This window comes from Gasterosteus aculeatus, chromosome 8 (genome assembly GCF_964276395.1).
Source record: "Gasterosteus aculeatus chromosome 8, fGasAcu3.hap1.1, whole genome shotgun sequence".
Taxonomy (NCBI): domain Eukaryota; kingdom Metazoa; phylum Chordata; class Actinopteri; order Perciformes; family Gasterosteidae; genus Gasterosteus; species Gasterosteus aculeatus.
In genome coordinates this window covers 22,150,422-22,177,003 of record NC_135695.1, presented here as the reverse complement: position 1 = coordinate 22,177,003, position 26,582 = coordinate 22,150,422, and the positions used below count along the sequence as shown (strand labels likewise).

The 26,582-nt window shown below is 52.7% G+C and overlaps 4 protein-coding genes across 12 annotated transcripts; 3 read left to right on the top strand and 1 right to left on the bottom strand.

Annotated features, from left to right (window-relative positions):
* The first annotated feature begins 2,417 nt into the window (after positions 1-2,417).
* On the top strand, positions 2,418-7,140 carry nrl (neural retina leucine zipper). 2 transcript variants are annotated; one of them, XM_040184787.2, is made up of 5 exons: positions 2,418-2,545; positions 3,739-4,441; positions 4,535-4,804; positions 5,288-5,503; positions 5,602-7,140. In XM_040184787.2, exons 2-5 carry the CDS (start codon positions 3,845-3,847, stop codon positions 5,764-5,766), a joined length of 1,248 nt encoding a protein of 415 aa, XP_040040721.2. In that variant the 5' UTR covers positions 2,418-2,545; positions 3,739-3,844; the 3' UTR covers positions 5,767-7,140. The 2 variants fall into 2 exon arrangements, with proteins under 2 accessions (XP_040040721.2, XP_077964972.1); XM_078108846.1 differs by lacking the exon at positions 2,418-2,545 and adding an exon at positions 2,788-2,927.
* A 265-nt stretch (positions 7,141-7,405) lies between these two features.
* LOC120824161 (GTP-binding protein REM 2) lies at positions 7,406-12,051 on the top strand. Of its 5 annotated transcripts, none has more exons than XM_040184793.2 (6): positions 7,406-7,888; positions 8,412-8,472; positions 9,767-10,076; positions 10,166-10,239; positions 10,934-11,111; positions 11,579-12,051. In XM_040184793.2, exons 2-6 carry the CDS (start codon positions 8,419-8,421, stop codon positions 11,869-11,871), a joined length of 909 nt encoding a protein of 302 aa, XP_040040727.2. In that variant the 5' UTR covers positions 7,406-7,888; positions 8,412-8,418; the 3' UTR covers positions 11,872-12,051. The 5 variants fall into 5 exon arrangements, with proteins under 5 accessions (XP_040040727.2, XP_040040726.2, XP_040040725.2 ...); XM_040184791.2 differs by lacking the exon at positions 7,406-7,888 and adding an exon at positions 7,947-8,338; XM_040184792.2 differs by lacking the exon at positions 7,406-7,888 and having other exon boundaries at positions 7,925-8,472.
* A 1,011-nt stretch (positions 12,052-13,062) lies between these two features.
* paics (phosphoribosylaminoimidazole carboxylase, phosphoribosylaminoimidazole succinocarboxamide synthetase) lies at positions 13,063-22,156 on the bottom strand. Of its 4 annotated transcripts, XM_078108831.1 has the most exons (15): positions 21,777-22,156; positions 21,240-21,692; positions 21,105-21,164; positions 20,407-20,931; positions 19,733-19,807; positions 19,394-19,530; positions 17,783-17,825; positions 17,496-17,693; positions 15,341-15,519; positions 15,050-15,229; positions 14,839-14,952; positions 14,675-14,758; positions 13,823-14,003; positions 13,585-13,743; positions 13,063-13,482 (listed from the first exon to the last, which is right to left on the bottom strand). In XM_078108831.1, the coding sequence occupies exons 1-15, from the start codon at positions 22,108-22,110 to the stop codon at positions 13,316-13,318; spliced, it is 2,889 nt and encodes a 962-aa protein (XP_077964957.1). In that variant the 5' UTR covers positions 22,111-22,156; the 3' UTR covers positions 13,063-13,315. The 4 variants fall into 4 exon arrangements, with proteins under 4 accessions (XP_077964957.1, XP_077964956.1, XP_077964959.1 ...); XM_078108830.1 differs by having other exon boundaries at positions 13,585-14,003; XM_078108833.1 differs by lacking the exons at positions 19,394-19,530; positions 19,733-19,807; positions 20,407-20,931; ... (1 more) ...; positions 21,240-21,692; positions 21,777-22,156 and adding an exon at positions 18,141-18,316.
* ppat (phosphoribosyl pyrophosphate amidotransferase) lies at positions 17,967-26,108 on the top strand. Its single transcript, XM_040184785.2, has 11 exons — positions 17,967-18,484; positions 22,519-22,585; positions 23,177-23,383; positions 23,495-23,607; positions 23,692-23,837; positions 23,909-23,981; positions 24,070-24,221; positions 24,327-24,454; positions 24,547-24,768; positions 25,166-25,286; positions 25,392-26,108. Exons 1-11 carry the CDS (start codon positions 18,357-18,359, stop codon positions 25,565-25,567), a joined length of 1,533 nt encoding a protein of 510 aa, XP_040040719.2. The 5' UTR covers positions 17,967-18,356; the 3' UTR covers positions 25,568-26,108.
* Positions 26,109-26,582: the final 474 nt, after the last annotated feature.

Sequence of the window (26,582 nt, the reverse complement as noted above, 5' to 3'; positions counted from 1 at the left end):
AGCAAACGGTTTGGCCGGACCGGGGCGGGGGGGTAGTAGTCAGTCTGCCGGTGCTCTCTGTCCGCTGGTCCGACCACACCGCCACCGCAAACTACCACCGACCACACCGCAAACTACCACCGACCACACCGCAAACTACCACCGACCACACCGCAAACTACTACCGACCACCGCAAACTACCACCGACCACCCCAAACTACCACCGACCACCGCAAACTACTACCGACCACCGCAAACTACCACCGACCACCGCAAACTACCACCGACCACACCGCAAACTACCACCGACCACCGCAAACTACCACCGACCACCGCAAACTACCACCGACCACCCCAAACTACCACCGCCGTTCTGACAAGGAACCTTCTGCCGACCACTTTTCGCACTCGGTTTATGGTCTGTTTGACTCTGAATGGACCATAATTTAGTAAATGAACATCATGTTGTATTGAAGAAGACTTGAAACTAGAGATCGAGACCAACAATGTTTACTGAGGGAAGAAGTAGAGTCATTGTCTCATAGACGTCTATGGGACCAGAGGAGTCGCCCCCTGCTGGTCAGGAGAGAGAATGCAGCTTTAACACATTAAGCTTTGGCCTCATTTCAAAGAGGTGGAGGTTGCCGCCGGGTGTAGACGGGCATAATACGAAGACACAGATGGAATAAAACCGCTTACCTGTAAGCAGGTGTTTGGCTCACGGAGATCAGACCACAAGTTAACAAAGTGTTAAAACAGGAGAATTGGGGTCTAAAACAAAGGGAAGTCTCCTTGGGGAGGAAGCCGGTCACTTGAATGTGCCTGGGGGGGGAGAGGGGGGAGTGGGCGAGAGAAGCATCCGATGAAGCCAGGGGTGCGTTGGTCATGGAGCATGAGGTAAGTCCCTCTGCACCCCCCCCCCCCCCCCCCTTTGTCCCTCACGGAGGCCCAGTTGGTTTAGTGGTTAAGCTTCCCCCCCGGACACACACACGATGAACAGATAGAGCGGTTAGAACGGGGCGGGGGGGTTATGACAGTCGTCAGACACATGAGTGCGTATTGAAAGCATGTATGGATACATCTGTGTTTTGGTTGAGTAAATATGTACAGTATCTACATATATGTATATGGTATATTTATTTGACCTTCCTATTGTATATGTTTTATTCGTCTCTGTACTTACGCTGCTGAATAAAGGAATATGTCTCTAACCAGCGAGACGGATCTTCCTCGCTCTCATTCTGCTCTGTGAGATTCCATCTCACGGAGCAGAATGAAGTGCCGTTATTATGTGGCAGGGAGTAATTATCCTAAAGCACCGACATTTAGCTTCCATCATGGGTTCGGACCCTCAAGCACAAGAAAGAAGCATTTCTTCAGCAATGGCAACGAGGTAAAAATACAAAAAACATACAAACTAGCAGCCTAGATGTCCTGAGACAGCAGACGTAATAGTAACGTAGCAGAGTGGCACGCTGCTGGAGACCCACAATGCATTGCTGGACCCGCTAGAGGGAAGGGAGGCCCGAGAGAACCAGAACCAGGACCGAGGGGGGCTGGCTGTCAGTAGAAGGGAAGGTTTAAAAAAAAAGAAAAAAAAGGAAAGAAAATATGATGTCAGAATATATATATATATATATATATATATATATATATATAATTATATATAAGAATATGTGAAAAAGTCCGAATTTGGTCAAATAATGTCGTGGAAAAGAAAGTAACCCAATTAGATTGAAAAATGTCATGAATAAAAAACCTTAAACAATATTATTTTAAAAAATGTTTTGAAAAAAATCTAAATATGTCCAGTGGGATAATGTCATGGAAAAAAAGGATTTGCGTCAACATTGATGGATAATTCTTTATTTCCTTGTTTTAACAAATTAAATGTGACTCTCTGAAACTCTGCATGTGTTGAAATACGTCTACAGCACACAGAAAAGGTTCATTCTTTTTACGAATGAAACCCTTTTCTTCTTAACGTGATTAATGCAAAGTGCTTTGTGTGGACACAATGAATTCTATATGTATAAAGCACCTATAAACATCTGGATGTGGTTTCCTGTGTGTTGGTGCAAATAATTCCTGAAGGGTTCTAAACTCTCAGGTTACCGTCATTGTGACATCGTCATCACGTACGACCTCCTGACCTTTGGCGGCTTTGTGAGTTTAGGGTACAAAGTGATCAATGATGCGACTCCTCCCCCCTCGCTCAGCTAACAGGAAGGGGGTTGCCCTTCACAATAAGAGCATCACTACTTTTTTGGGACTCTGTGCCAAGTTGTATAAAAAAAGTTTTCAAGATTAAATTATAGCTTGAAAATACGTCAGTGTGTTTAACTGTTGTTGAGAGACAGAGGGGGGGGGGGGGGTACACAGGGATTTGCAGCAGAGGGGACAGAAAGAAAGGGGGCAGTGGCACCCAGTGACAGAGCGCACAAACACACACACACACACGGTTCACTCCTAACGTGTGAGTGCGGCCGCTCAGTTGAGTATTTGTGTGTGTGTGTGTGTGTGGTGGCAGAGATGTGGAGGAGAACTTCATCTCTATGACCCACGGTAAGAATCTCCTCTGTAGAAGCCTTACTTCACCTTCTCGTCTGTGTGTGTGCGTGTGTGTGTTGCTGTCGGGGTTATTTGAGTGTTTTTTGCTCTGGTCCAAACCCGCACCGAGGCCTCCACCGGAGCGCCGAGTCTCCCGGCCCGTTCCGAGCGGGGAGGGGGGTCCATGGGGGGGCTGATGAGCCGAGGCTTTCATAGGAGAAGTTCCCCTCTGAGGGTTCTGACGCGGTGCAGACGTTCACCGGGAAGCTTCTGGAGTCCCACATCGGATCATTTCTGTCAGAATTGTGGCGCTGCGGCCGGTTTCGTGTCCGGGAGGCGGATCCTTCTGGAAGTTTTATATCCGCTGTGTGTGAGATGGAATCTCTGCTGCATCGAGGTGAAGCATTTTATTTAGACCTCCAGAACTAAAAGAGTCTGAGAGAGAACTTCAGAAGGTGTGCGTTTACAAAGGCCTTAAAGTGTGTGCATAATGTGTGTGTGTGTGTGTGGGGGGGGGGCAGATTCGTTGTAATATAACTCACTCCGTCTAACTTCACGATGAACACGTCCTGTTTACTTCATCTACTGAGTTGTATTTTAAATATAATAACTCATCCAACATGATCTTAATCAACAAATGTTATTGATGAAAAACATGGCAGCCCCTTTCTGATAAAGCTTAATTATGCAATTAATGGCTTTATTAATGCTTCATAGATCCTTTGCTTTTCCTTCAGCTCGCTCTGTAGGTCAGTAACATTTTTATTGAAACCTAATTAAACTAAAGAGTTTAATGAACCAGCAAATTGCATCAGTCAATTAGAACATCTTAATACATGATATATTATCATATGTATATGGAATATTACAGTTCTCATGTTACATATGCTGCAGGCCCCACGGGGACTCGGGTGGATTTAGGATTTATTTATGAAGCTCAAGGAGGATTTCCCCTCTAATCAACGGCTTGGATCCATAAAGCATTAGTGACTGATTAAGGGGAATTAAACACATCACATGCATGCTGGTAGCATGACCCACCCGACTGCCTGGGGTTACGTTGCATTGTGGGTAATGTAATGCTAAATGGTTAAAATACTCTTTTGTTTACAGCGTATAAACCCTTTATGAAGGTCAGAGGTGAAACAACAGAAGCTTCATATTAACGTTTGGTCGGCGTCCCTCGTCCGTCTGTCTTTATTCCTCAGGACCAGAGAACCAGAGAAAAGGACGCGGAGGAAACTTCCTGCGCCGAGGCCGACGTCTCGACCACGATCCGACTCACGGGAAGAAGCTCCAACCAGCGGAGACGCCATGTCCTCACCCCCCCTCCCCATGCCCTCCCTCCCCCCCAGCCCGCTCGCCATGGAGTACCTCAACGACTTTGACCTCCTGAAGTTTGAGGTGAAACCGGACACTCCGCTGTGCGTCTACCCCAAGTCCGACCTCGCCCGCGACCCCTCCAGCTCGCCGTACACCGGCCGCCCCCCGCCAGACTCCAGCCTGAACTCCAGCCCCTACGACTCGCTGCCGCCCTCGCCCACCCTCAGCGACGCCCACCCGCCGCCCTCGAGCTCCTCCTCGTCCTCCTCCGTCTCCTTCCCGCTCTCCATCTCCAACAGCTTCACCTCGGGCATCAGCTCCGGCTCCCAGGGCCACGCGGAGGGCAGCCCGGCCCACGCCGGGCCCCCGGGCGCCGGCCCGCCCTCGCTGGAGGACCTCATCTGGCTGGCGGCGCTGCAGCAGCAGTTTGGTGGCGAGGTGGCGGGGCCCGCTAACTTGCTGGGGGCCCTGGGGGGAGGGCCGGAGCGGGGGGGGGACAGGGAGAGGGGGCCGGTCAACGGATTCATGGGCTGCGAGGACGCCGTGGAGGCGCTGCTCAACTCGGCCGCGGCAGCCGTCAGCTCGCAGGTAAGACGAGCATTTCTTCACCTTCTCACAGAATGCATCTTCTCCACGCCGCCGCCTCCTCTTCATCACCCCCCGCCCCCCCCCCCTCGATAGTTCCCAGGTCTTTCCCAGAGTTCGAGCAGCAACCTGGGAGACTCCAGCAGCGACAGCGGCGCCGACATCTCCTGCCCCAAAGGGACGGACATGTGCCACCGCCCGCTTGTCTTCCTCCCGTCCGGCGATCCGAACGCCGGCGCCTCCGCCGGTTACCCACAATCCCTCAGCCCCCAGGGACGCCTTCATCACCACCAGCATCACCATCACCATCCGCACCATCCCATGCATGGCAGCCATCACCACCACCACCACCCACAAATCAATCAGGTACGTGATGAAACCACGTTCATCAGTTTGTGGAGGTGAACGAATGTAACGGGCCGTGTGTTAATGTCCGTGTCCATCTGAAGCGTCGCTTGGGGGATCTCATTTATCACTCAGAAGTGATTATTTATTAAACGTTATTGTACTTTAGTCTCACAGCGAGCGTCTTTGGACCTGATCTGACTCGTGGTCGAGGTTCTGGTCCATGTGGAGCACAGCGTGAGCTCATTACCATAATATCTGCTATTATTGCTGTGTGTAATCCTGATAACTGTCACTCACGCGTAGTCCGATTACACGGATTATGGACATGTGGTGTCCAAACACATCACATGTCCACCCGCCGTGGACGTCCCGTTGCCTCTGATTAAAGGAACAGAGCATCTCCCCCCACCAGAAGCCCCCCGGAGGGTTTATTAGTCCCCCCCCCCATCACATCCACCCCCCCCACGTTGACACCGTGTTGCTCCTCCGTCTGCTCGGCAGTGCGGGGGGAACGACCGCTTCTCCGACGAGCAGCTGGTGAGCCTGTCGGTCCGGGAGCTCAACCGACACCTGCGCGGCGTCAGCAAGGACGAGGTCGTGCGCCTGAAGCAGAAGCGCCGCACGCTGAAGAACCGCGGCTACGCGCAGTCCTGCCGCTACAAGCGCCTGCAGCACCGCCACGCTCTGGAGTCGGAGAAACACGTGCTCACGCAACAGGTAGCCCCCCCGACTCACCTGGAAGTGGTCTCCATGAAGCACACGTGAACACCCATCGAACCCTTTTACCCCCACTTCCCCCCCCCTGTCCTCCACAGCTGGATCAGCTGCAGTGTGAGCTGACTCGAGTGCTGAGGGAGAGGGACGCCTACAAGGCGCGCTACGAGAAGCTCCTCGCCACCAACCACGGAGACGCCCCGCCGCCGCCGCCGCCCACCCGCTCCGGCAACCCACCTTCCCCGCCCCCCGACTACTTCCTCTGAGCTCAACCCACGGAGGGGTGGGGGGGGTGCCGGGGGGATGAGTAATCGGACCTGGGGAGGACAAACAGGGACGGGTGTATGAGAGAGACACATAGCGAGAGACAGAGAGGGACACAACTGTGGAATCCGCTCCTGAGTGATGGAGGGGGGACGCGACTGGGGGCTTTTTGCTTCCCTGTGACGGACACTCGCAGAGACAAGAGGAAGCTTTATCTTTAAACTGGGCCGCTGGTCCCTGAGTAGTTGTAGGAGCGCGGCCCTGCTGCCGTTTGGGTTCGATTCCCACAGAGAGCTGAAGCTGCCGTTTGGGTTCGATTCCCACAGAGAGCTGAAGCTGCCGTTTGGGTTCGATTCCCACAGAGAGCTGAAGCTGCCGTTTGGGTTCGATTCCCACAGAGAGCTGAAGCTGCCGTTTGGGTTCGATTCCCACAGAGAGCTGAAGCTGCCGTTTGGGTTCCTTTCCCACAGAGAGCTGAAGCTGCCGTTTGGGTTCGATTCCCACAGAGAGCTGAAGCTGCCGTTTGGGTTCGATTCCCACAGAGAGCTGAAGCTGCCGTTTGGGTTCGATTCCCACGGAGAGCTGAAGCTGCCGTTTGGGTTCGTTTCCCACAGAAAGCTGAAGCTGCCGTGACGGATCCACGCCATGCGCTTGGTTTGCCGGCTAATGTTTCACAGTTGCCTACTAAAGTGTTTGAAGCTCACCGAGACCAAAAAGTGATTCTTTGTAAATTGAATGATTCTGGATTGAAGAATGTACGGGGGGGCGGGTGTTGGGGGGGGCTCATTGGAGACGTTTCTAAGCTTCCGTTTGCTCTTCTTTGGCTGCTCACGCTGGAGTGGAGGAGAGGGAAGGAGCGTGGATTCGCGTGCTTGTGTCTGCTTCTCCGGAAGCAGTTTTTTTTGGGGGGGGGGAGGGATTGAACACCTCCGTAACTCAGACGACCACCGTGCTGATGAAACATTGGCGGCACCACAGAGCTGGTCACCGTGGACTCGGGGAACGCAACAGACGATTTAACGGTGCAGGGATTTAAAAAAGATAAATGATATGAATCTCCTTCTTAACTGTCCCATAAAATCAAATCAAATGCATTAGAGCTATTTATTTTGTTTGGGTGTAGGTTAAAAACATTGTTCTTTTATTTATTCACTTATTTATTCAGTATTTATTGTTTATTTATGTACTGATTGTGATTATTTTTCCAGTTACTGGTTTTATTTTAGCGTGTATTTTTTAACTTTTCCTACAGTTCATTGCTTTATTCCACCTGTGGTTAGAATGAACATAATTGCGGACGCCAGGTGGGCGTTGCCACAGCTTTCCTGTTGTAGTGCGGTTCCACATGCAGATGAAATAAAACAAGTACTCCTCCATCGCCGTCACATCCACGTGGATTTTTTTTTTAACCATTCGTCTCTTTTTCGCGTTCACCTATCTGATCATCTGCATCCTTTTTCCCCTGCAGCCCCCCCGCTCCATCCCCTCTCTTTATCTCCGTGCCTCTATAGAGAAGCAGTGACCCTGGGTGTGCACTGTTTGGGATGACCTCATCTTCAGCTCGCCCTCGCCTCTCTCTCTGTGGCCTGTATAATAGGAGCAGGATTAGGGCTATAATAGCGGCCCGGCTGTTCACTGCCGGGCTCCATTGTGGCTTTGTGTGGGAGGGGCGCGTCGCGGCTCGCGGACACGCTCGCACTTTGACAGATAACATGTTCGACAGCGCTCCTTGGATCAGGGGGTCGGCCGGTTGGATATGACTTGATTTCCAAACAGTTCTAAAGAGCCGCTTTGGTGAATTAGAGCGTTCGTCATGCCTCCGCCTGTCAGAGGGGGACCCAGTGAGCCATTTGAACATACACAACGCTCCCCGAGCGACACACAGACACGCACAGACACACAAAGCCAATTAGAGGAAGACCTGTGTGTTGCTGCCCCCCAGTGGCCACCTTGCTTGCTGCTTCCTCCTGCTTCCAAGAGGTCAATGCTGAGAGCTTCGTGAGCATCTCTCTCCTCACTCCCTTCATGCAGCGCCGAGCTGCTGCACCAGCACACCTTTCAGCAGCGCCCCCCCCCACCCTACAGCACCCACCCCCCTCAGCTCACCCCGCGGAGCGCTCGCAGGTGAGTCACCGTGCCGGTAGGAGGGTGGAGATGAATGACGGTGCCAAGTACAGACCTGGACCCCGGACCTGAGGACACAGTGAGGTAGAGAGAGTAAAGAGAGAGAGACGGAGAGAGAGAGATAGACAGATAGATAAATAGAGAGAGGTAAAGAGAGAGGGAGACAGAGAGAGAGAGAGAGAGATAGACAGATAGAAAAATAGAGAGAGGTAAAGAGAGAGGGAGACAGAGAGAGAGAGAGAGAGAGAGATAGACAGATAGAAAAATAGAGAGAGGTAAAGAGAGAGAGAGAGAGATAGACAGATAGATAAATAGAGAGAGGGGGGGAGAGAGACACAGATAGGTAAATAGAGAGAGAGAGGTAAAGAGGGAGAGAGAGAGGTAGGAACATCAGTTGAGGGAGAGAAAGACAAAGAAAGAGAGCGCGCTCTGCGGGGAGCCGCGTGACAGGTGAGAGATCATCCCGGGATTGGTTGTGATTTTTTTTGGGGGGGGGGGCTTATTCCCGGTCCCTTGGTTTCAGTTTGCAGATGCCGACAGATGTGCCCGAGGACAAGCTCAACCACGAGGAGAAGGCGACCAAGGTGAGATGCTGAGAGCATCGGGTGTTCAATTAATCGATGGTTTGATATCTTCTGATTAGCATGTTGATGGCGTGTGTGTGTGTGTGTGTGTGTGTGTGTGTGTGTGTGTGTGTGTGTGTGTGTGTGTGTGTTCAGGTAACGTTAGGTGGTGCAGCAGGAAAGTGATGTCTTGCATTTGAGTTTCTCGTTTTAATCACTAACGTTAAACCCAACTTTTGGCTACTTATTTTAGTTTACTTTCTTATTGAAACGCCATTAAAACGCCTTCATTGTGTTATTTTATCTTATTTTCTATCCTTTGTAACGTGAAAAGTGCAGTAGGTGATAACCCACACAGAGGCATCACGTGACCGTTGTCCCCCCCTCCCGGATGCTAGCTGAAGGCAGCTAAGGGGAGCTAACTACGTTTAAGCTAACGGCTGCTAACGGTAGAAGAAGGAAGCAGAACGTTCGGCGGTTAATTCGCCGTTATTCCCCCTCGGGAGATGGTGGAGACTAAAAGGGAGCGAGCATAGGGAGTGAATATGTGGTTTACCTTTATCTGCTGGACCTGACCACGACTCCAAAACGAATGCTAATGTCGCCACACTTCTGTGTAATATTAAGTATTAACTGTTTGCTAGCAAAGTTCACCAAATGAGCTAAAACAAAGGAAATGTTTGGGAGGTAAAGCGCGTTACAAAACTCTCGCGAGAGTCACTGGTTGATGACACGCAATCATCTCGCGAGAGTTTCACGTCAACCAATAAATACTAAGCCATGGGAGAAGGGAAGACTAAGGTCGTTTTATGTCCGTAAGTCTGGATTGAACCCAGATGATTTATTTTGGATTGGCTACAGAATGCCTGTGTTTACGGCCAAACGGGCGCCGTGAAGTTTGTAAGATTGGAGAGATTTAAAAGTTATATTGAGAATCTGCAGACTAACCCGGAAGTTAGCGTCACACTGGTTCGATTGACAAGCAACCATTGGATTTTGAATTTCTGTCGTTCCGTTTAGCCACTTGTTAACAAACCACTGACTCAATCCACGTGGTGTAACAAAGGTCTGCATCGAGTTCTAACCCTTCAATGGGAATCTCAGGATCCATCGATTCAGAAGGTTGAAGGCAGCTTATCTGGGCCTCCGTAGCATTATGAAGTAAATATCTAAGTGCTATTAAAGATTATTTATCATTTAACAATGACATAATAAATAAATCAGTTCAAATGAATCATTTGCATCACAAAAGAAACCGTCTTCAGCAGTCTAATGTCCATGTTGATTTTGAGTTGGCTGGTCCCCTGTCCTGCAGTGCGACAGCATGACTCTGTCCAGCGCCCCGGCTGTGCGCAGAGGAAGCACCCCTCTGCCCATCAAGCACCAGCTCAGGCGGGAGGAAGCCGTCCACGATGACGGCGATTGGACTTCGGGGGCGGCCGGCCCTTCCGCCGCGGCCGTCGGCTTCAGCCCGGCGCTGGGCGAATACCCGACCCTGGCGGCGGAGGGCCGGCCCGACGGGCCTCTGAGGATCGCCCTGCTGGGGCAGAACGGCGTGGGGAAGTCCTCTCTGGCCGTGGCCCTCGGCGGGGACATGGACAGGACGGCGTCCGTGGATTCCGAAGGTGAGGCGGCTGCCTGCGGGCGACCGGACCGACGCAGGTGACGAATGACGTCTCAGGTGAGCCCTAACCGCTGCTCCCCCTGTCCTCAGGGGAGGGTTACGTACGCACGGTCACCGTGGACGACGAGGACAGCACCATCATTATCTTTGACAACTGGAGACAGGTGAGCTTCCTCATTAGGCCTCGGAGACTTCTCTGCAGCGTTGTACCGCCCGTCGGCATGTTCATCCGTTCTAAAATACATTGGGACTTAATCGTATCCCAGCATGCACTTGAACAGGCTAAAATCTTGCATAACATTTAAAAGAGGTGAAATATGAATGAGATGAGGTCCTTAATAGGGCTGTAATAAGATAATAATGTGTTGGGAAAGACAACTGAAGTATTCAGTCTGCGCCGTCTATCTAATTAAATGCATGAGATGTGCTCGTATCCCACGTCGCTTTGTTTGTTGTTCTTGTTTGCTCCATCTGGTCCAAGGAGGGAAAGCTCATCATCAGGTTGTTTATCACACTTTTCTCTTCTTTCCCCTCGAGGGCAGCTCAATGCCATCGGAGAGACAGAGAGATTTTATTTTTAGGGTTTGAATCTTTCGTCCCACATTTAAAGCGTATGTTTTACGTGCGTAAAAATGTTTGTTTGACGTCTTCAGGTTGAACAGTTTGATAAAAACTAATTGTTTAGTGACATGTGAGAGTAGAATCGGTATTTAGCGTGATATTTTTCAGTGTTATGACAAAGGAAAATGTTCTCTCTTCAGGGGGTTCAGAAATAGATGAGCATTAGCATTTAGCACTCACGAGGCCAATGTGTGACGCTTGTATGTGCCCCCCCCCCTCCCCCCGCAAACCCCTCAGGACCTCTCGGCTCTGCAGTGCGAGGTTGGCGTTTTGGTGTTTTCGGTGACCGACCGGCGGAGCTTCCACCGAACGGCTCAGCTGAGGCTCCTCCTGAGGGAGACTCAGCCCCAAACACCCATAATCCTCGTGGGCAACAAGAGCGACCTGGTCCGAACGCGCGAGGTCACCGCTCAAGGTCAGAAAAGCTTCCAACGTGCCGCTTTTTAATCCCGATGACGTCGCTCTGAAGTCATCGGGAGACACGAGACGCAAATGTCCCCGAGAATAAAAACGACCTTTTCAGCGTCGTAGCACGAAAGCTAAATGTTAGCTAACGAAACGAAATCAATTGACTAACATTAGCACGTGTGAAAATACCACCCGATGTGTTTTCATCGCCTATGCACATTGTGTTCACGACACTTCTAAATGAGGGGGGCGGGGGGAGGGTCCATGACCACGCCCACAGACAGGAAGTTGATGCCATAGATTTCAAATAAGAGGCGGAGCTTGTATTGCATCTTTCATATCTCATATTTTCACAGTCGAGGGTTTCATTCATTCAATACAGTTATGCAAATAAAATTATGTTTATGCTAATTATTCAGTGTTGGGCATAACTCCTCCCCTCTGCACCCCCCACCCCTCCCTCCCCACCCACAGAAGCCATGTCCAGCGCCGCCCTTTTCAAATGTCTGTATCTGGAGATCTCGGCCTCCCTGGACCACCGCACTCCGGAGCTCCTGGAGTGCGCGGTGCGGCTGGCCAGGGGTCAGTCCCCGTGGCCCCCGGGGTCCAGCGCCGAAGACATGAGCGGCGGGGGGGGGCAGCGGGGGAGCATCACTTCCCGCGCCAAGCGCTTCCTGTCCAGCCTGGTGCCTCGGTACCCGCGGGAGCGAGAGGGCCGGTTCCTGAGGCAGAAGTCCCGCTCGTGCCACGACCTGGGGGCGCTGTGATCGCCGCGTGGGGGGGTCACAACCCGAGGTACACGGAGAGACGGTGGAGAAGGAGTGTCCATCTATCACGAGACGACGCAGCCAAGATGCTGCTGCTGAAGACATGTAAATAAACTCGAGCACTGACCCATAGCGACGTGTAGATCAGTGAATAAATCACTTTTTTGGAGTCCTGAGAAAGTCTCAGCACATTTTATTTTTTCCTCTCATCGCTGCATGATCTCATTTCACACTTCAGCTCGGGGTGAAGCCGCGACCACACGCGCACACTCAGGAACTCATTAGTGGGTTAAGAGGCTTTTCTGCTGATGAGTCACGATGCGTTCATTTACGCCGTCCGGCGAGGAGTGCTGGAGTGAATCTGGGGGGGATTTAAAGTGTATTTGTGGAGCACAGAGGAAAAATAGGTTATTGTATATGGAGTGACGGTTGCTATGCAACGGTTGTCAGGGAGACATAATGTCAGCGCTGTAATGCTGCACACAGATGGATTCTCCCGCAGTCCTTTTTCAAACGTTCATCATTCAGCTCCAAATGAAAAGCACTTCCATCCTCCCACTTCTTCCTCCCACACGGGAACAAAGACTTCTCACATCCAGGTCGTCGTACCCTCATCATTCGTGATCAAAAGGGAGCGCTGTGTGACAATGGAAGTTGAATAAAAAGGAAAGTGGCGGAATGATCGTGTGACTCATCGCCGCTCGGCTGCAAACTCCTGGAACCGATTGAAAGGTTAAGATGAAGAGTCGTTGGGAGGCGAGCAGCAGGGGGGCCGGGGCCCTCGCAGCCGAGAGGAAGCGCAGCTTATTAAGTCCAGTTAGGAACGATACCAGAGGGAAGAGCTGACAGTTGACAGTCTGAATTATAATTATCTATAAAACAGAGTCTACAAACTAAATCGGACCCTTGGACCTCCAGTAAATATACGATCATCACCTTAATTCCATTTTTTTCAGTGGAGCTTTTCCAGTAAAAAACAAAAACAATATTCCACAGAATTGTATTCAATTACTTTACCGCAAATTAAAAGTTTAATTCGTTGTGTCGGGGAATTCGGTACATTTTATTCGTTGGATCAAAAAGCCTCTGGTCATGTGTGGCTTCGGTTTCTAGACAGATATCATCTTTTCACAACCAGCTGTGGAGTCAAAAGGAATCAATCTCTCAGAAATAAGTTAATACACCAAAAGGTTTATTGCTTTAGAAATGGATTTATTTGCAAAAGTTAGTGAGCAGACATAGACATCAGATTTAGTTTCCCATTAAGCCCGACGGCGAGTCACAGATTGGTACGTTTTCCTGCTGCGACGTGTCAAATATCTGCCGGGAAAAAAATTTAATGGGACAAAACCGACCACAGAAGCACTGAACTAGTTCTAATGGAAGGATTTCTGTGGCAGAAAGGCGAGACAGAAAGGGGGCGGAGCCCCGAGCGAGGGCCGCCTCAGAGGCTGCAGGCCTGCAGCTTCTGGTCGGCCAGCTTCAGGGCCACCCAGGTGTTGAGCATGGAGGCCCTCAGCCTGCACCACACCAGGTGGTCGGTGAGTCCGAAGATCTGAGCCGCGAACTGGGCAGCGGCATCGGGGGAGAGGACGGTGGAGCAGCCCAGACCTAGACCACAAGGGTGGGGGGGCAGTTAGTGCATGCACACATACACACACACACACACACGTTCTGTGGAGCAGCAGGTGATGAAAGATGGACTCTGATTACCACTCGGCATGCGCAGGGAGGACCAGACGTCCTGCGCCCCCCAGTCCGGAGTGAGGGGCGGGCAGTTGATGACGGGATACGCCGTGTTCCCGGACATCACCGGGCCGAGCCCGTTGCTTCTGCCGGCCACCGCCACAAACACGGTGGGCACGCCGTCGCCTGGGGAGAGAGCGGGTGTCACGTCCCCGTGTCCTCACGTCGTCCCCTCGCCCTCGAGTCCCAACGTCCCCACTCGTACCTTCATATTCGGCTTTGATACGCAGCGTCTCGTCGGGACCCTTGTGTGCCGAGGTGACCCTCAGGATGCAGCGGACCCCGTAGGAGGTGCAGGCCTTCCTGATCTTCTCACAGTGAGCCAGGTCCGAGGTGGAGCCCATCAGAACCACCACCCTGCCGCCGGCCCGCGGCTCCAGCAGCAGCTAGAGACAAGATGCTAGGACTCGTTAGCTAAATGCAAGTGCACGTATAAAAGCTAACCCTACTCGCTAACGTCAGCGCCAAAGCTTTTTATCTACATAGAAACCAAGAACAACGAGATGTGGAACTTTAGTTAAAGCTGCATTCTCTCTCCTGACCAGCAGGGGGCGACTCCTCCGGTTCCATAGAAGTCTATGAGAAAATGACTCCTTGTCCCTTTATTTATTCCCTCAGTAAACATGAGTTAATGTTCTCAGTCTCTGGTTAAGTCTTCTTCAATACAGCACGATGCTCATTTAGTGAATGATGGTCCATTTCTCAGCATGTTTTCCATCACTAGTGATAATTATATAGATGTATAATTATGGCAACATTTTACCAGATGAACTCCAAAGCCGCTGCAGCAGCCTGAACATGAAGATGTGAAACCAGAGGTGGAGACTGGGCAGAGCTACGCTATGATTGGCCAGTCTGCGTGGGTTCAGTATGGAAAGTATAAAATTGATGGCTTTAAGTTCAAGACCAAAGTTCAGTTTCTCCATTCAAGACTTTAAGGTAAGTTGGTAGAAACACAAAGAGCTCCAGCACCTTTAAGAAGAAGATCAAACGGAGCTCAGATAATAGTTAACGATGAATTGTGTTAAAACTTGATAAAAATTCAGGTCCAGCGTACCTTGACCCTCTCAGAGACCCACTCAAAGTTCCTCTTCACCATCTGCATGGCCTCGGGGGTCACTTCTTTCAGGTCGCGGTACACCTACAGCAGAGGGAGGTGTTATCTCCGCTTTATAGATTCTTAATTCAGCAGAAGAATCTATATTATTGGCAAGTCCCGACCTGCTTATCTTTCTGCTGACTCCGGTCGCCGGCCGGCCACAGGCGCCACGAATCGTTGTCGATCACGTCGGCGAGGACGATCTCCTGGGTCTTCACGTTCACCCCAAACTCGATCTACAGAGCAGGGCCGGGGGGGGGGGGGTCTGAATTTTAAAAAAAGCAGTCGAGCAGAATAAAAGCTCGAGTCGACCAGCAGAGGGCGCCGTCTTACCTTCATGTCCACCAGCGTGCAGTCCTGAGTGGCCCAGGACTTCTCCAGGATCTCAAAGATGGCCACGGTGCTGCGGCTCATCACGTCCACCTCGCACTGGCCGATGGCGAGCCCGGCCGGGGAGAACTTGGCCTCCAGCAGCTGCTCCTCGGACCACTGGGGGTCGTTGTTGGCGTCGTCCTGTCACAGGGCAGCGGACACTTTGAAGCACGTCGCAGAGCCCGATGGGAACGTTTGGGGGGGGGGGGGTCCAAGGGGTCCGAGAAGGCTGCTAGACGGGCTCAGACTCACCTTAAAGAACATCTCCAGCTTCAGGGGGGAGAAGCGGTAGCCTTCCTTGACCCCCGGATTCCTCTTGAGGAAGGACCCCGTCGCCACTCTGCGGCAGACCCACTCGATGGGAATCATCTCGCAGTGGGTGGCGATGAAGGCCGTGTCCGAGTGCCGCTTCACGAAGGCCGTCTTGATGCCTGCAGCACAGAGCAGCCTCCGGCTAATCGAGCGCTACGAGAACCAGAGCGGCGCTCCTACAGACACCCACGAGCCGGCCAAATGTGTTTATCTCATTACGCAAAGTCTGCTTTCAAGTCACAAGACGGCGCTCAGGAGCGGCGTGTCGTTTTCACTTATCGCCGATTACCTCCAGGAGGAGAGTCATTAATGACCCGACCACGTTTCCACGGCGACGCCACCGTTACGCAGTGATCGGTCCTCTGAGTAGGAGATTACGAAAGTGATTTTCATAATTGTAAATATCAGAAAGACGACAAAAAGTGACGACAACTGTTCCAGCGTCAAGTTGCTTTTTTGTTTTGTTGTTCTGACGGTTTAAACCTCTTTCGAGTTCAACATCGCTTTGCAAAATTTATTCAAAGCCCAAAGAATGAAGAACTGATTCATTTTCGCCACATTGTTAATTACTAAATGCAGTGGCGGCTGGTCCATAGAGGGCAACGGGCCGTGGCCCCCCCCTGAGCCACAAAAAAAAATACATTTTACAAAAAGTAAATATTTGTGTTTTTGAAACACGGAATACACAGAGTAATATTTGTAGATTAAGACCCGCCCTCTCCGCTCTGCATGTGATAAACTGCTTGTTCCTCCTCACTGAGAGCAAAACACTCGACTAGATCTCCACTCTTTGCTGTCCTGCTCCTAAATGGTGGAAGGAGGTCTGTGAAGACATCAGGACCACAGAGAGCCTTCACATCTTCAGACTAAAGACACACCTCTTCAGACTCTACCTCCACTAACACACTAACTAACTGCAGCACTTACATTGGACTAATAATGGTTCTTATCTACAGCAAGTTGTACATCGGCTTGTTTGATGAAATTGCACTTTCTTGTTTCTTGTTCTGTCTGTAGTTTGTGTCCTGATGGTTGAAATGTTCTTATTGTAAGTCGCTTTGGATAAAAGCGTCAGATAAATGACATGTGATGTAATAAAAGATATCTGTGCAAAATATTTGCTTTCACTGCACGTCCTCTCCGTTTGTCGGCCCCAACGCGGCGGGTCTAAGAAGCAGTCAGCCAATCACTGATGAAGTTAATGAGTGACATTATAATTTCAGCGTCCTAAAATACGCTCCGTCAGGACGAGTCTCCGACGCGCCGTTTACCAACATAACAAGTCCCACCACCGGCAGTGTCCTTCAAGAAGACCCGACCTCGGTTATAAACAACCAATATAAATATTAAAAGATAAATATACTACAATATAAGTGTATTTATATCAAATCTATTAGAACATGTATACATTGATGAACTTAGTGTGTTGGGGAAACACCAAATCAAAAGCCCCACAAAACGTCACACAATGAACTATTTGGGCTGAAATGTGCCCGTTTTCATCCGCGTCCTGGTCGCGCGTCCTCGCCGCAGTCATAAAACACGGTGACGTCACGCGCGCAAATATAAGGCGTTAGCATGTAGCTAACTAGCTAGCTAAACATCCCGGTGTATAAACGCGCATGACTGCGCGTTAAAGCGAACGTCGCGGCCCAGCTGCGCGCGCACGGGACGCGGATGGAAACAGACACACACACACACGCACGCACACACACACACACACACACACACACACACGATGTAACGAGCTGTCAGGAGGGGATTTTTCTTAACTGTAAAAGTGTAACAATCAAAGTCGTCTCACAACCTCTCAACTCAGAAAAACTTTCGGGTTACATTTACAAATAGGGTGAATAATTATGGTCTCCTGGTTTAGACCCACTGACATGCAGAGACTCAACACGTGCTTGTTTGGGTGGTGGTTTGGGGGTGATGGGGGGGGGGGGGCGTTACATCACACCTCCACCTAGCAGACTTCCTCTCACACGGATCCAGACTGCATTGACCATTGAATGTGATAAATAAATATATATTTATATATATATATGATAGATGGATAGATATCTCGGTGTGTAGATCCACAGGCCGCGCTCACCGGAGTCCTGCAGCAGGCGGAACACGCAGCTCGCGGTCCCGTTGGCGATGGCCGCCTTGCCCTCCATCTGGTCCTTCCTCACCGCGTTCCCCGCCGTGATCTGGTCCTTGGACTGGACCAGGACCAGCCCGGGCTGGTCCTCCAGCAAGAAGATCTGCTTCGTCTTCCCCTCGTTCAGCTTCTCGCCGAGTTTCAGCTCTGCGAAGGAGACGAAAACCGAAATAAAACAGATAAAAACCACCAGCGGGTGAATAAACGAGGACTCGTCGCGGGCTCGCGCGCGGTACCTGCAGCGGACGTCATGGTGGAGTTGTGCCGCGCGCGGACCTCCTGAAACAGAAGAGCAGACGTGTGTGGAAAGTGGCGCGAGCGAGAGGAGGCGTGCAGGAAGCGCGACGGTGTTAAAGGTGACCAGATAACCAATCACAGCGCTTCCTTCGCCGAGGCGGCCAATCACAGCCACGTCTTAGTGACCACGTGGGGGGAGGAGAGGCGCATGTGACAAACTAACCCTCTGCCGAGAAGAAGAGCCACTTTCCTATTTATCCACTGAACTAATCTGCTCTTTTAGACAAGGGAAGTGATCGATCACAGGTGACTTCGTCAGGACCGGATCGATCAGTCGGACCTCGTGAGCTCTGTCACCTCGGAACACCACGTGTTTCCTCTCGTGCGTGTGATCGTCCCGGTGACTTCCCTCCGGTTCTCCTCCGTTAAAAGACTCCTTTCATATTCAGACGAGTTGCACGCGGTGCGTACACGAGTTCGCTGCACGTGCTCGTCCAACGCACGTGCTCATCGCCCAGGGCGACCGGGACAGCGGGAGCGGCTTCCGGTCCACCGAGGACCGACCACCGGGCGATGGAGTTCGAGGGCTCCGGCATCGGGGAGGAGTGCGGGGTGTTCGGCTGCGTGGCGGCGGGAGAGTGGCCCACGCAGCTGGAGGTCGCCCAGGTGTTGACGCTGGGGCTCGTGGCGCTGCAGCACAGGTGAGCCGGGGGGTGGGGGGGGGCGTTTCACATTGACATCTACTCTTTTATTCTTAAAGTAATTTCCTTCCATCAGTGATCAACTCGCCAATGATGCATTAAGTATAAGTTAAGTCTGACTCAAAGCACTTTGACGTCTTAAGCAACTTAAAACATTTCTAGGTCAACAAAATGTCACCTGAGAAGCGATGTGAGGAATGCTGCGGCCCCCCCCCCTATTTAAGGGTCATGGGGGGCACTCGGACCTTGAACCTATAAATACTCATTCAAAGGAACGCAGGCTCTCAGGTTAAGATGACTTGGAGTGTCGGGGGGGGGGGGGGGGCATCACGGCTCAGCCGGGGTCCGATTTCTTGGTGTGTGTGTGTGTGTGTGTGTGTGTGTGTGTGTGCGTGTGCGTGTGCGCGCGCGCGAGAGAGACTAGAGACCGCAATGCGTGACACTAGAGATGCAAAGATGTGACTGTTAGAGTGTTTTAGCATCAACGTGTACTTGAAGTTAAAAGTACTCCTGCAGTTTATTCTATAATAATATTCATGATTGGGTTAAACATGTCTAATCTTAATCGATATTTATTTATTTGTTTGTATTTTGACTGCAGAAAATGTTGCAAAGTAAAAGGTACATTTGAGCAGAATGAAATAATGCGTGAGTAAATGTTACTTCATAAACGTCATCAAACTTAGTCACAGATTAATTTAATCATAAAATGTAGAGGAGCAAATCAATTAGACTGTTTTAATCATCCAGATAAATTGTGTCTAATTTGACCAATAATCCAAAACACAAATGTAGTTTGTTGGAATAAAAGCATCAATGAGAAGTTCTTTCTTCAGCTGATGATTGACTTAAGAGATTTGGGGAGGGACACGTGCAGGATGCGAGCGTTCTGATTGGACGTTGCGTTACCTCTCTGTCTGGGGGCGGAGCCGGCGACGGCATCGAGCGCACGGAGTCGATCTTGATGATGGGGATGTGATCCGGCTCCTCTTTGCACTCCGCCGTCTCACAGTCCACTTTCTTTGGGGGGGTCTGGAGTGGGAGGTCTGGGGGGGGGAGAAAGGGGAGGGGTTTAAAATGTGCTCGTTTGTTGGGTATCAATAGAAGTGATTTTTGGACGTCCTCTCTCTGTGGTGTCGTGTCCTCCGGGACAAACGAGCCCTTGTGCCTGATTGAATTTATGAGGCGCCATCACGGGACTCGGCCATTAGACGGGAGGACGTCATGTGACGGGAGGACGCCGCTTACCTTCATCCGCCGCTTTCCTCTTCCTTCTGCTGGCGGGGGGGAGTTCTTCTCTCTTCACTCGTGTTTCAGAAGAGCCTGAACGATTTAAACAGACGACACAGATGCAGACTTTACTGTAACGTCTGGAAGAGGAATCTAGATTCCTTCTCCCCTCTGCACGCACTCTGAAATGATTATACGGGTTAGAGCATCATTCTCTGATGACTGGCGTTAAAAGTCTCATGTCGAATTTGTGACTGCACAATTGTGCTCGTGTTGCTACGACGATGTTTGAATTAAAAAAAAAAAAAAAAAAACCTGAAGCCACTCGGTCACGTGCACTGATGAGCAAAGGTCAGCGCCCCCGACCCACGAGGCCGGTCACGGGTTCAAGTTCAAAGTTGAGATAATATTCAAACGCGTGTTTAAAGAAGGTGACGAAACCAGACCTGTTAAAATAAAATAACACTTTGTCTGTCGCGTTCCGAATTAACACAATTAAAAGTGTTTTATTTGTTTTCCAAAAAACAAAACGCCCTGTGAGGTGATGACTTTTTTTTTTTAACATTCTTGTAGTTTGAGAGAGAATTAATGAAACAAATGCGCATCCAGGTGTTCGTTTGATTGCATTTGCGTGTGTAGATTTCTACTAAACTAAACCTGCAGCGTCTGTGCGCCATTAACACTGGACTCACTGGACGTGATCCGGTCCGAGCGGAGCTCCGGTACCGGGGCAACGCCGAGGCTCACTGAGGAGGCGGAGTCCGTGTCTGTCGGGTCGTGCGTCGCCCTCTCCATCTCGCTCGGCCCGTTGGTCTGTGTGTCGCGTTCGCTCTCCTCGCCGCCGCGGCACGGCGAGCCGTCGGCGGGCCGGTTCATGATGGCGTCCACCTCGTCGTAGAACCGCATGAGGCGCCTCGGGTCGGCCTCGTCGCTCCTCCCCCTCTGGAGCGAGCGGTAGAGGTACTTGAGGTTCTTGTACTTGGTGTGGCACTGCTTCCAGTCGCGCTCGACGCCCTGCTGCATCAGCCGGTTGGAGATCTGGACGAAGATGTCCCTCTTCCTGGTGGAGCTCTCCAGCTGCCGGCACACGCGCTGGTCGGACCAGACGCGGATCAGCGCCCGGACCTCCTGGTCGCTCCAGTTGCGGCCCGTGTCCGCCACCGTGACCACGTGGAACTGCTCCGAGCCGGACGGGTCACACGGCGTCAGGGGGGCATCTGGAGGGACATCGAGCAACGGGGGGGTTAAATGTGCTGTAAACTGCCCCCCCCCCACCACCCGCCACTCACCTCCCCGAGACCCTCAAAGAGAAGGGACGCAAGTAAACTCCCTAAACAAGAGACACAGTCTGTGGGAGACAACGGGACGACCCGACCCGGTTCACCAGTACCTGCTCCGCCCCATTTGGCCTCCAGGTCCTGGTCCATATCGTCACCGTCGCTGTGGTCGTCTGAAAGGTGGAAGCAGAGATTCTAGAGATGGATTTTCTCGTCTCTTTGCTGAGCGAAAAAGTGGAAAAACGCACCGTCTTCGATCTCGATGACGACCTCGCTCTCCTCGCCGGCCCCGCCCCCTCCCTCGTACAGCCTCCTCTGCATCTCCGCGGTGCCGTCGCCCAGCCCCCGGTCCAGCAGGATGGCCTCCACCTCGTCGAAGAACTTCATGTACTTCCCCGGGGCGCCGCCCCCCGCGGCGTGGCCGCCCTTGGCGGTCTTGTAGTCGTACTTGAGGTTCTTGTATTTGGTGCGGCACTGCTTCCAGTTGCGCACGACCCCGAAGCTCCGCTGCATCCGCCGCGCCATCTCCTGGAAGATGGACTTGTTGCGCAGCGTGCACTTGAGGCGCTCTCGGACGCGCCGGTCGGCCCAGACGCAGAGCAGCGCCCGCACCTCGTCGTCCGTCCAGTGGCGGCCGCCCTCCTCGGCCGGGCCGGCGGCGGCGGCGAAGGCGGGGCCCCGGTGGGCCGGCCCCCTCGGGCCTGCGTGTTTAAACATGGAAAGCAGTTGAAATGAGGAACAAGTCGACGGGTTTATTCTCCTCCGACTCAGAAACCTCCATTTACCTTCCTGCATTGGGCCTGAGGGCGGGAAGCTTCCTCTGTGGCTCCCCTCCTCCCCCTCCTCCTCCTCCTCCCGGCCCTCCCCCGCTGCCGGGACGCAGAGTCCCAGGCGCCGGCACTTGGCCCGACACTCCCACCAGCCGCGCTCCACGCTGAGCCTCCTCAGGCGCCCTGAGATCGCCTCGAACGTGGCTCTGGTGTCGGCGCGCCGGCCTCCCGCCTCGTCCCACGCCGCCACCAGAGCCAGCTCCTCGGCCTCCCCCCACCGGCGCTCCGCCGAGCCCCCGGCCCCCTCCCCACTCCGGCCTCCTCTTTGTCTCTTTGCTCCTCTCTCCATGGTTTTGAGCTGACCTGGAAACGCTTTTTTTCCCAATCCCTCTGTCTCTGCCGCCCGGTTCCCAAGGCAACCAGGCGGTTAAGCCTGAGAGCAACGCCTCCATGCCGAAAAGCAGCCTCACCACTGGCTTAAGCTGTGTGCCGAGGGGGCGGGACTAACGGTAATCTGAGAAGCAGCTTGGTATTTGGCTGAAAGCTGCAGCGAGGCGACTCCCTCTCGCTCTGTGTGTGTGTGTGTGTGTGTGTGTGTGTGTGTGTGTGTGTGTGTGTGTGTGTGTGTTTCTCACTCCGCCTCCAGAACAAACCAGTTTAGTTTGCCCCCCTGCCCCCCCCCCCCCCCCCTTTCCTGCCCCCACCCCCCTCGCTCTCTCAGAGAGGAGACAATATGAACTTGTGTTTGTCCCCTCAGGGGTCAAGAGAGTGCCGGGATCGTCACCAGCAATGGAGCCAGTCCGCCCACGTACGCCGTCCACAAGGTAACACGGGGGTCTCAGTGGGTCTCAGTGGGGCTCAGGGGGTCTGTGGGGGGCCCAGGGGGTCTGTGGGGGGCCCAGGGGGTCTGTGGGGGGCCCAGGGGAGCTCGCTTTGCACAAGTAGACTGAGGCTCTGTTCAAAAACAGGACCGACCATCAACACAGATTCATATTAATATTATACTTCTTAAATAGTTTATTAGCTCAATATTACTCATTTGCTGCTTTAATCTTAATAATCAATAATAAAAAGTGTTAAATGCTTCCTGACCAAAGCATGTAACACTCGTCCTCAGTGTCGCTCTGCGTTCATAATGCACTATAATCTACAGCGTTGAACATAACGGCAGTTGTGAAGAACGATTCTCGTCAAACGGGTTTAAACGTGTTCTGGTTATTGTTGAACGGTGGCCTCGCTCCTCGTCAGTCGCCTTTTCCTACACGTTAAATATCGTGGCTGCGTGACTCGTTCGCTGTGACGTGAAACGCAACCCTTTTTGTGAGCGACTTGGATTGAAGCGGGAAGCCGTGGATCCGGACGCCGGACGTCCTCCGCGATGAACTGCTGAACGTGTTGCGTAACGCTTGTTGCAGGGAATGGGGTTAGTGAGCACGGCCTTCGCCCCCGAGGCGCTGCTGAAGCTTCGCCACGGCAACCTCGGCATCTGCCACACGCGCTACTCCACCACCGGCATCTCCGAGCTGCAGAACTGCCAGCCGTTCGTGGTGGACACGCTGCACGGGAAGATCGCCGTGGCCCACAACGGCGAGCTGGTCAACGCCGAGGCGCTGCGCAAGCGGGTGAGGGGGGGGCACAGGTGCATGCTGGGTGTCTTTACGTGACCAGAATCCCAAAAACACGTTGCATTGTGGGCAAACGGGTTGAATGTATCTGCTTGGTGCGTCGCGCAGGTGATGCGTCATGGCGTCGGCCTCTCCACCAGCTCGGACAGCGAGCTCATCACCCAGCTGCTGGCGCTGACCCCCCCCATGGAGGAGCAGGACGCGCCCGACTGGGTCGCCAGGTCGGCGTTGTGATTCGACTCTTCTTCTTCTTTCTCTTTTTTGAGTGGACGCTTTTCATTGGTTCCTTTGTTTTGTTGTTTCAGGATAAAGAACCTGATGAGCGAGACGCCGACGTCGTACTCGCTGCTCGTCATGTTCAAAGACGTCGTCTACGCCGTGCGCGACCCGTACGGGAATCGCCCCCTCTGCATCGGGCGCGTGGTGCCCGTCTCCAAGCTGCACAGCTCAGGTACGTCCCCGTCCCCCCCGTCCCCCTCAGCGTCCCTCAGAGGTCTCACCGCTTCTCCGTCTCCTCCTCAGGGGCCGGGGTGGAGGACACCGAGGGCTGGGTGGTGTCGTCGGAGTCCTGCAGCTTCCAGTCCATCGGCGCCAAGTCAGTCGTGAAGCAGACGCCCCCCCCCTCCCCTCCCGCGCCGCGAGTGAAGCATGGTGGGTAATGATGGCGGTTTTGCGTCCCTCAGGTACTACCGGGAGGTGCTGCCGGGGGAGATCGTCCAGATCTCGAGGCACGGGGTGAAGTCTCTGAGCGTGGTGCCGCGTCCCGAGGGAGACCTCCCGGCCTTCTGCATATTCGAGTACGTCTACTTCGCCCGGCCGGACTCCATCTTTGAAGGTTAGAAACTCTTCTGTAGAGAGAAGGATCAGAGATGATTGATCTCGTGGTGGTTGGGGGGGGCGCGAGGACCTTTTTGGAGAACCATGTGACCGTGTGCTGCAGGGCAGATGGTCTACACCGTGAGGCAGCGCTGCGGGCGCCAGCTGGCCATCGAGGCCCCGTCGGACGCCGACGTGGTCAGCACCGTGCCGGAGTCGGCTACGCCCGCCGCCCTGGGCTACGCCCAGCAGGTCAGTGCCCCGCCTCCCACGCACCGTGCTGTAGCGGCAACGTAACGCCGCCCGATCCCATGAGCTCACGCCCCCCCTCTCCCCCTCCCAAGTCCGGGCTGCCGTACATAGAGGTGCTGTGTAAGAACCGCTACGTCGGCAGGACCTTCATCCAGCCAAACACCCGCCTCCGGCAGCTGGGCGTCGCCAAGAAGTTTGGCGCCCTGACGGACAACTTCGCCGGGAAACGGGTGGTGCTGGTGGACGACTCCATCGTCAGGGGCAACACCATCTCCCCCATCATCAAGCTGCTGAAGGAGGCCGGAGCGAAGGAGGTTCGTTGATGGGGACGCTCGTCCTTTAGTGGCGGCCAAACGAACAAACGGGACCAAAGCTGAAAAGTCTCATTAATGTTATTTTAACTACACTGAACTAAAAACATTTCCAAGACTCTGATTATCATTTCTTAAATCGAGGCCTTTGTCTAATGAGTCCCAGATTCCTGCAGCCGCATGTGACGCCCATGTGACGCCCATGTGACTCCACATGGTCCCGGCGCCTGGTGTTGGGTCTTGTGTAATTGTCCTGTGAGGATCAAGAGGGGGACATTTGACACTGAGCTTTGGGACGTCCTGTCATGCGATGTGTATGTTTAATGTGCATAACATGGATGTAATTGTCGGACATTGTGTATTCTGACCCGTGGTCGTCCCCCGTCCCCCCCCCGGTCAGGTCCACATCCGGGTGGCCTCCCCTCCGATCCGGTTCCCCTGCTACATGGGCATCAACATCCCAACCAAGGAGGAGCTCATCGCCAACAAGCCCGAGTTCCAGGACTTGGCCAAATACATCGGTGAGAGCGCCTTGTCCCATCGGAAAACGCCGCGGCGCGGTTACTGTCCTGCTGCGTCTCAATCTGCCGCACCCACCCCCCCCCCCCTCCTTGCGCCTTGTGCAGGTGCAGCCAGCGTGCAGTACCTGACGGTGGAGGGCCTGCTGTCGGCGGTGCAGGACGGGGTCGCCTCCCAGCAGCAGAAGGACCAGCTGATCGGCTCCGGCAACAAGTCCAGCAAGAGGGTGGGACACTGCACCGCCTGCCTGACGGGGAAGTACCCGGTGGAGCTGGAGTGGTAGTTAAGGAGGGGGGGGGGGGGGGGGTGTTGAACACATACTGCATGGGGATCCTTTCAGTTTAACGGACGCAGTGATGTTTAAAGTGTTTGAGTCCGCTTCTCCTCCAGAACATCAGGTTCTGCTGCAGGAGGAACCAGAACCTAAACAGACTCAGACTCCTCTGATGGAAACGGGAGGTTCTGATCTGCTCGTGCTGCTGGACTCTAGAGGGTCATCGGCAGGTCCAACGTCACAGGTTCTGGAGGAGTCGCTCACACAAACACTTTAAAGAGCTGAGCTTTGGTTGAAGACTTTCCAGTGTTGTCACTGTGATCATGTGTCGTCGACACGGATGCTTTGGTTCTCTTTATTTTTATTTTTTCTGTTACTTTATCAGACGTTTCACATTTAAACCTTTAATGTCAGGAAAGCGCACGAGGCTGCAGACCAAAGTTTATTTTCCTCATCCAAGTTCTATTTGGCTTCTTTTGTTTTCTCGGCCTTAATGTGCATGAGTAGAATGTAAAAGTGTAACTAATAAACACAATAACTGCAATGACAACAAGTGCTTTATTTTCCACAGACATTTTTATTCTAAGCAACAGATGATAAATCTACTGAGACGATTAAAACGAAGAAACTTCGTTAGCTTTTCCTTCTCTTCTCCGTTGAGTTAAAACGGCACAAAGTGATCGAGGAGGAACTGTTTTACAGTTCTGTCGGAGGACGTCTCGTGTCTCCTGTGTTATGGTGTGAATGACCTCTGAGCGAGGTCAAGGGCGTTAAAGGGGCGCAGCATTCAGTTGGTTCCAATCTGCCCTTCAAAGGTCAGGATGAAGTGGGCAGTAAACGGGTGTCTGTTTAAATTCATTTACTTCAATTAAAACGCTTCATTCAAGAGGTGACGGTGAGCTGAGGAGCTCACGGCGCTTCAGGAGGAGGCTCACCCACTGCAGGCGGATCCGCTCCGACTCATCCAGGCCTCCTGATGTGCGCCCGCTGACCGCCGCCACAAGCTCAGTCCGTGAAACGCGCC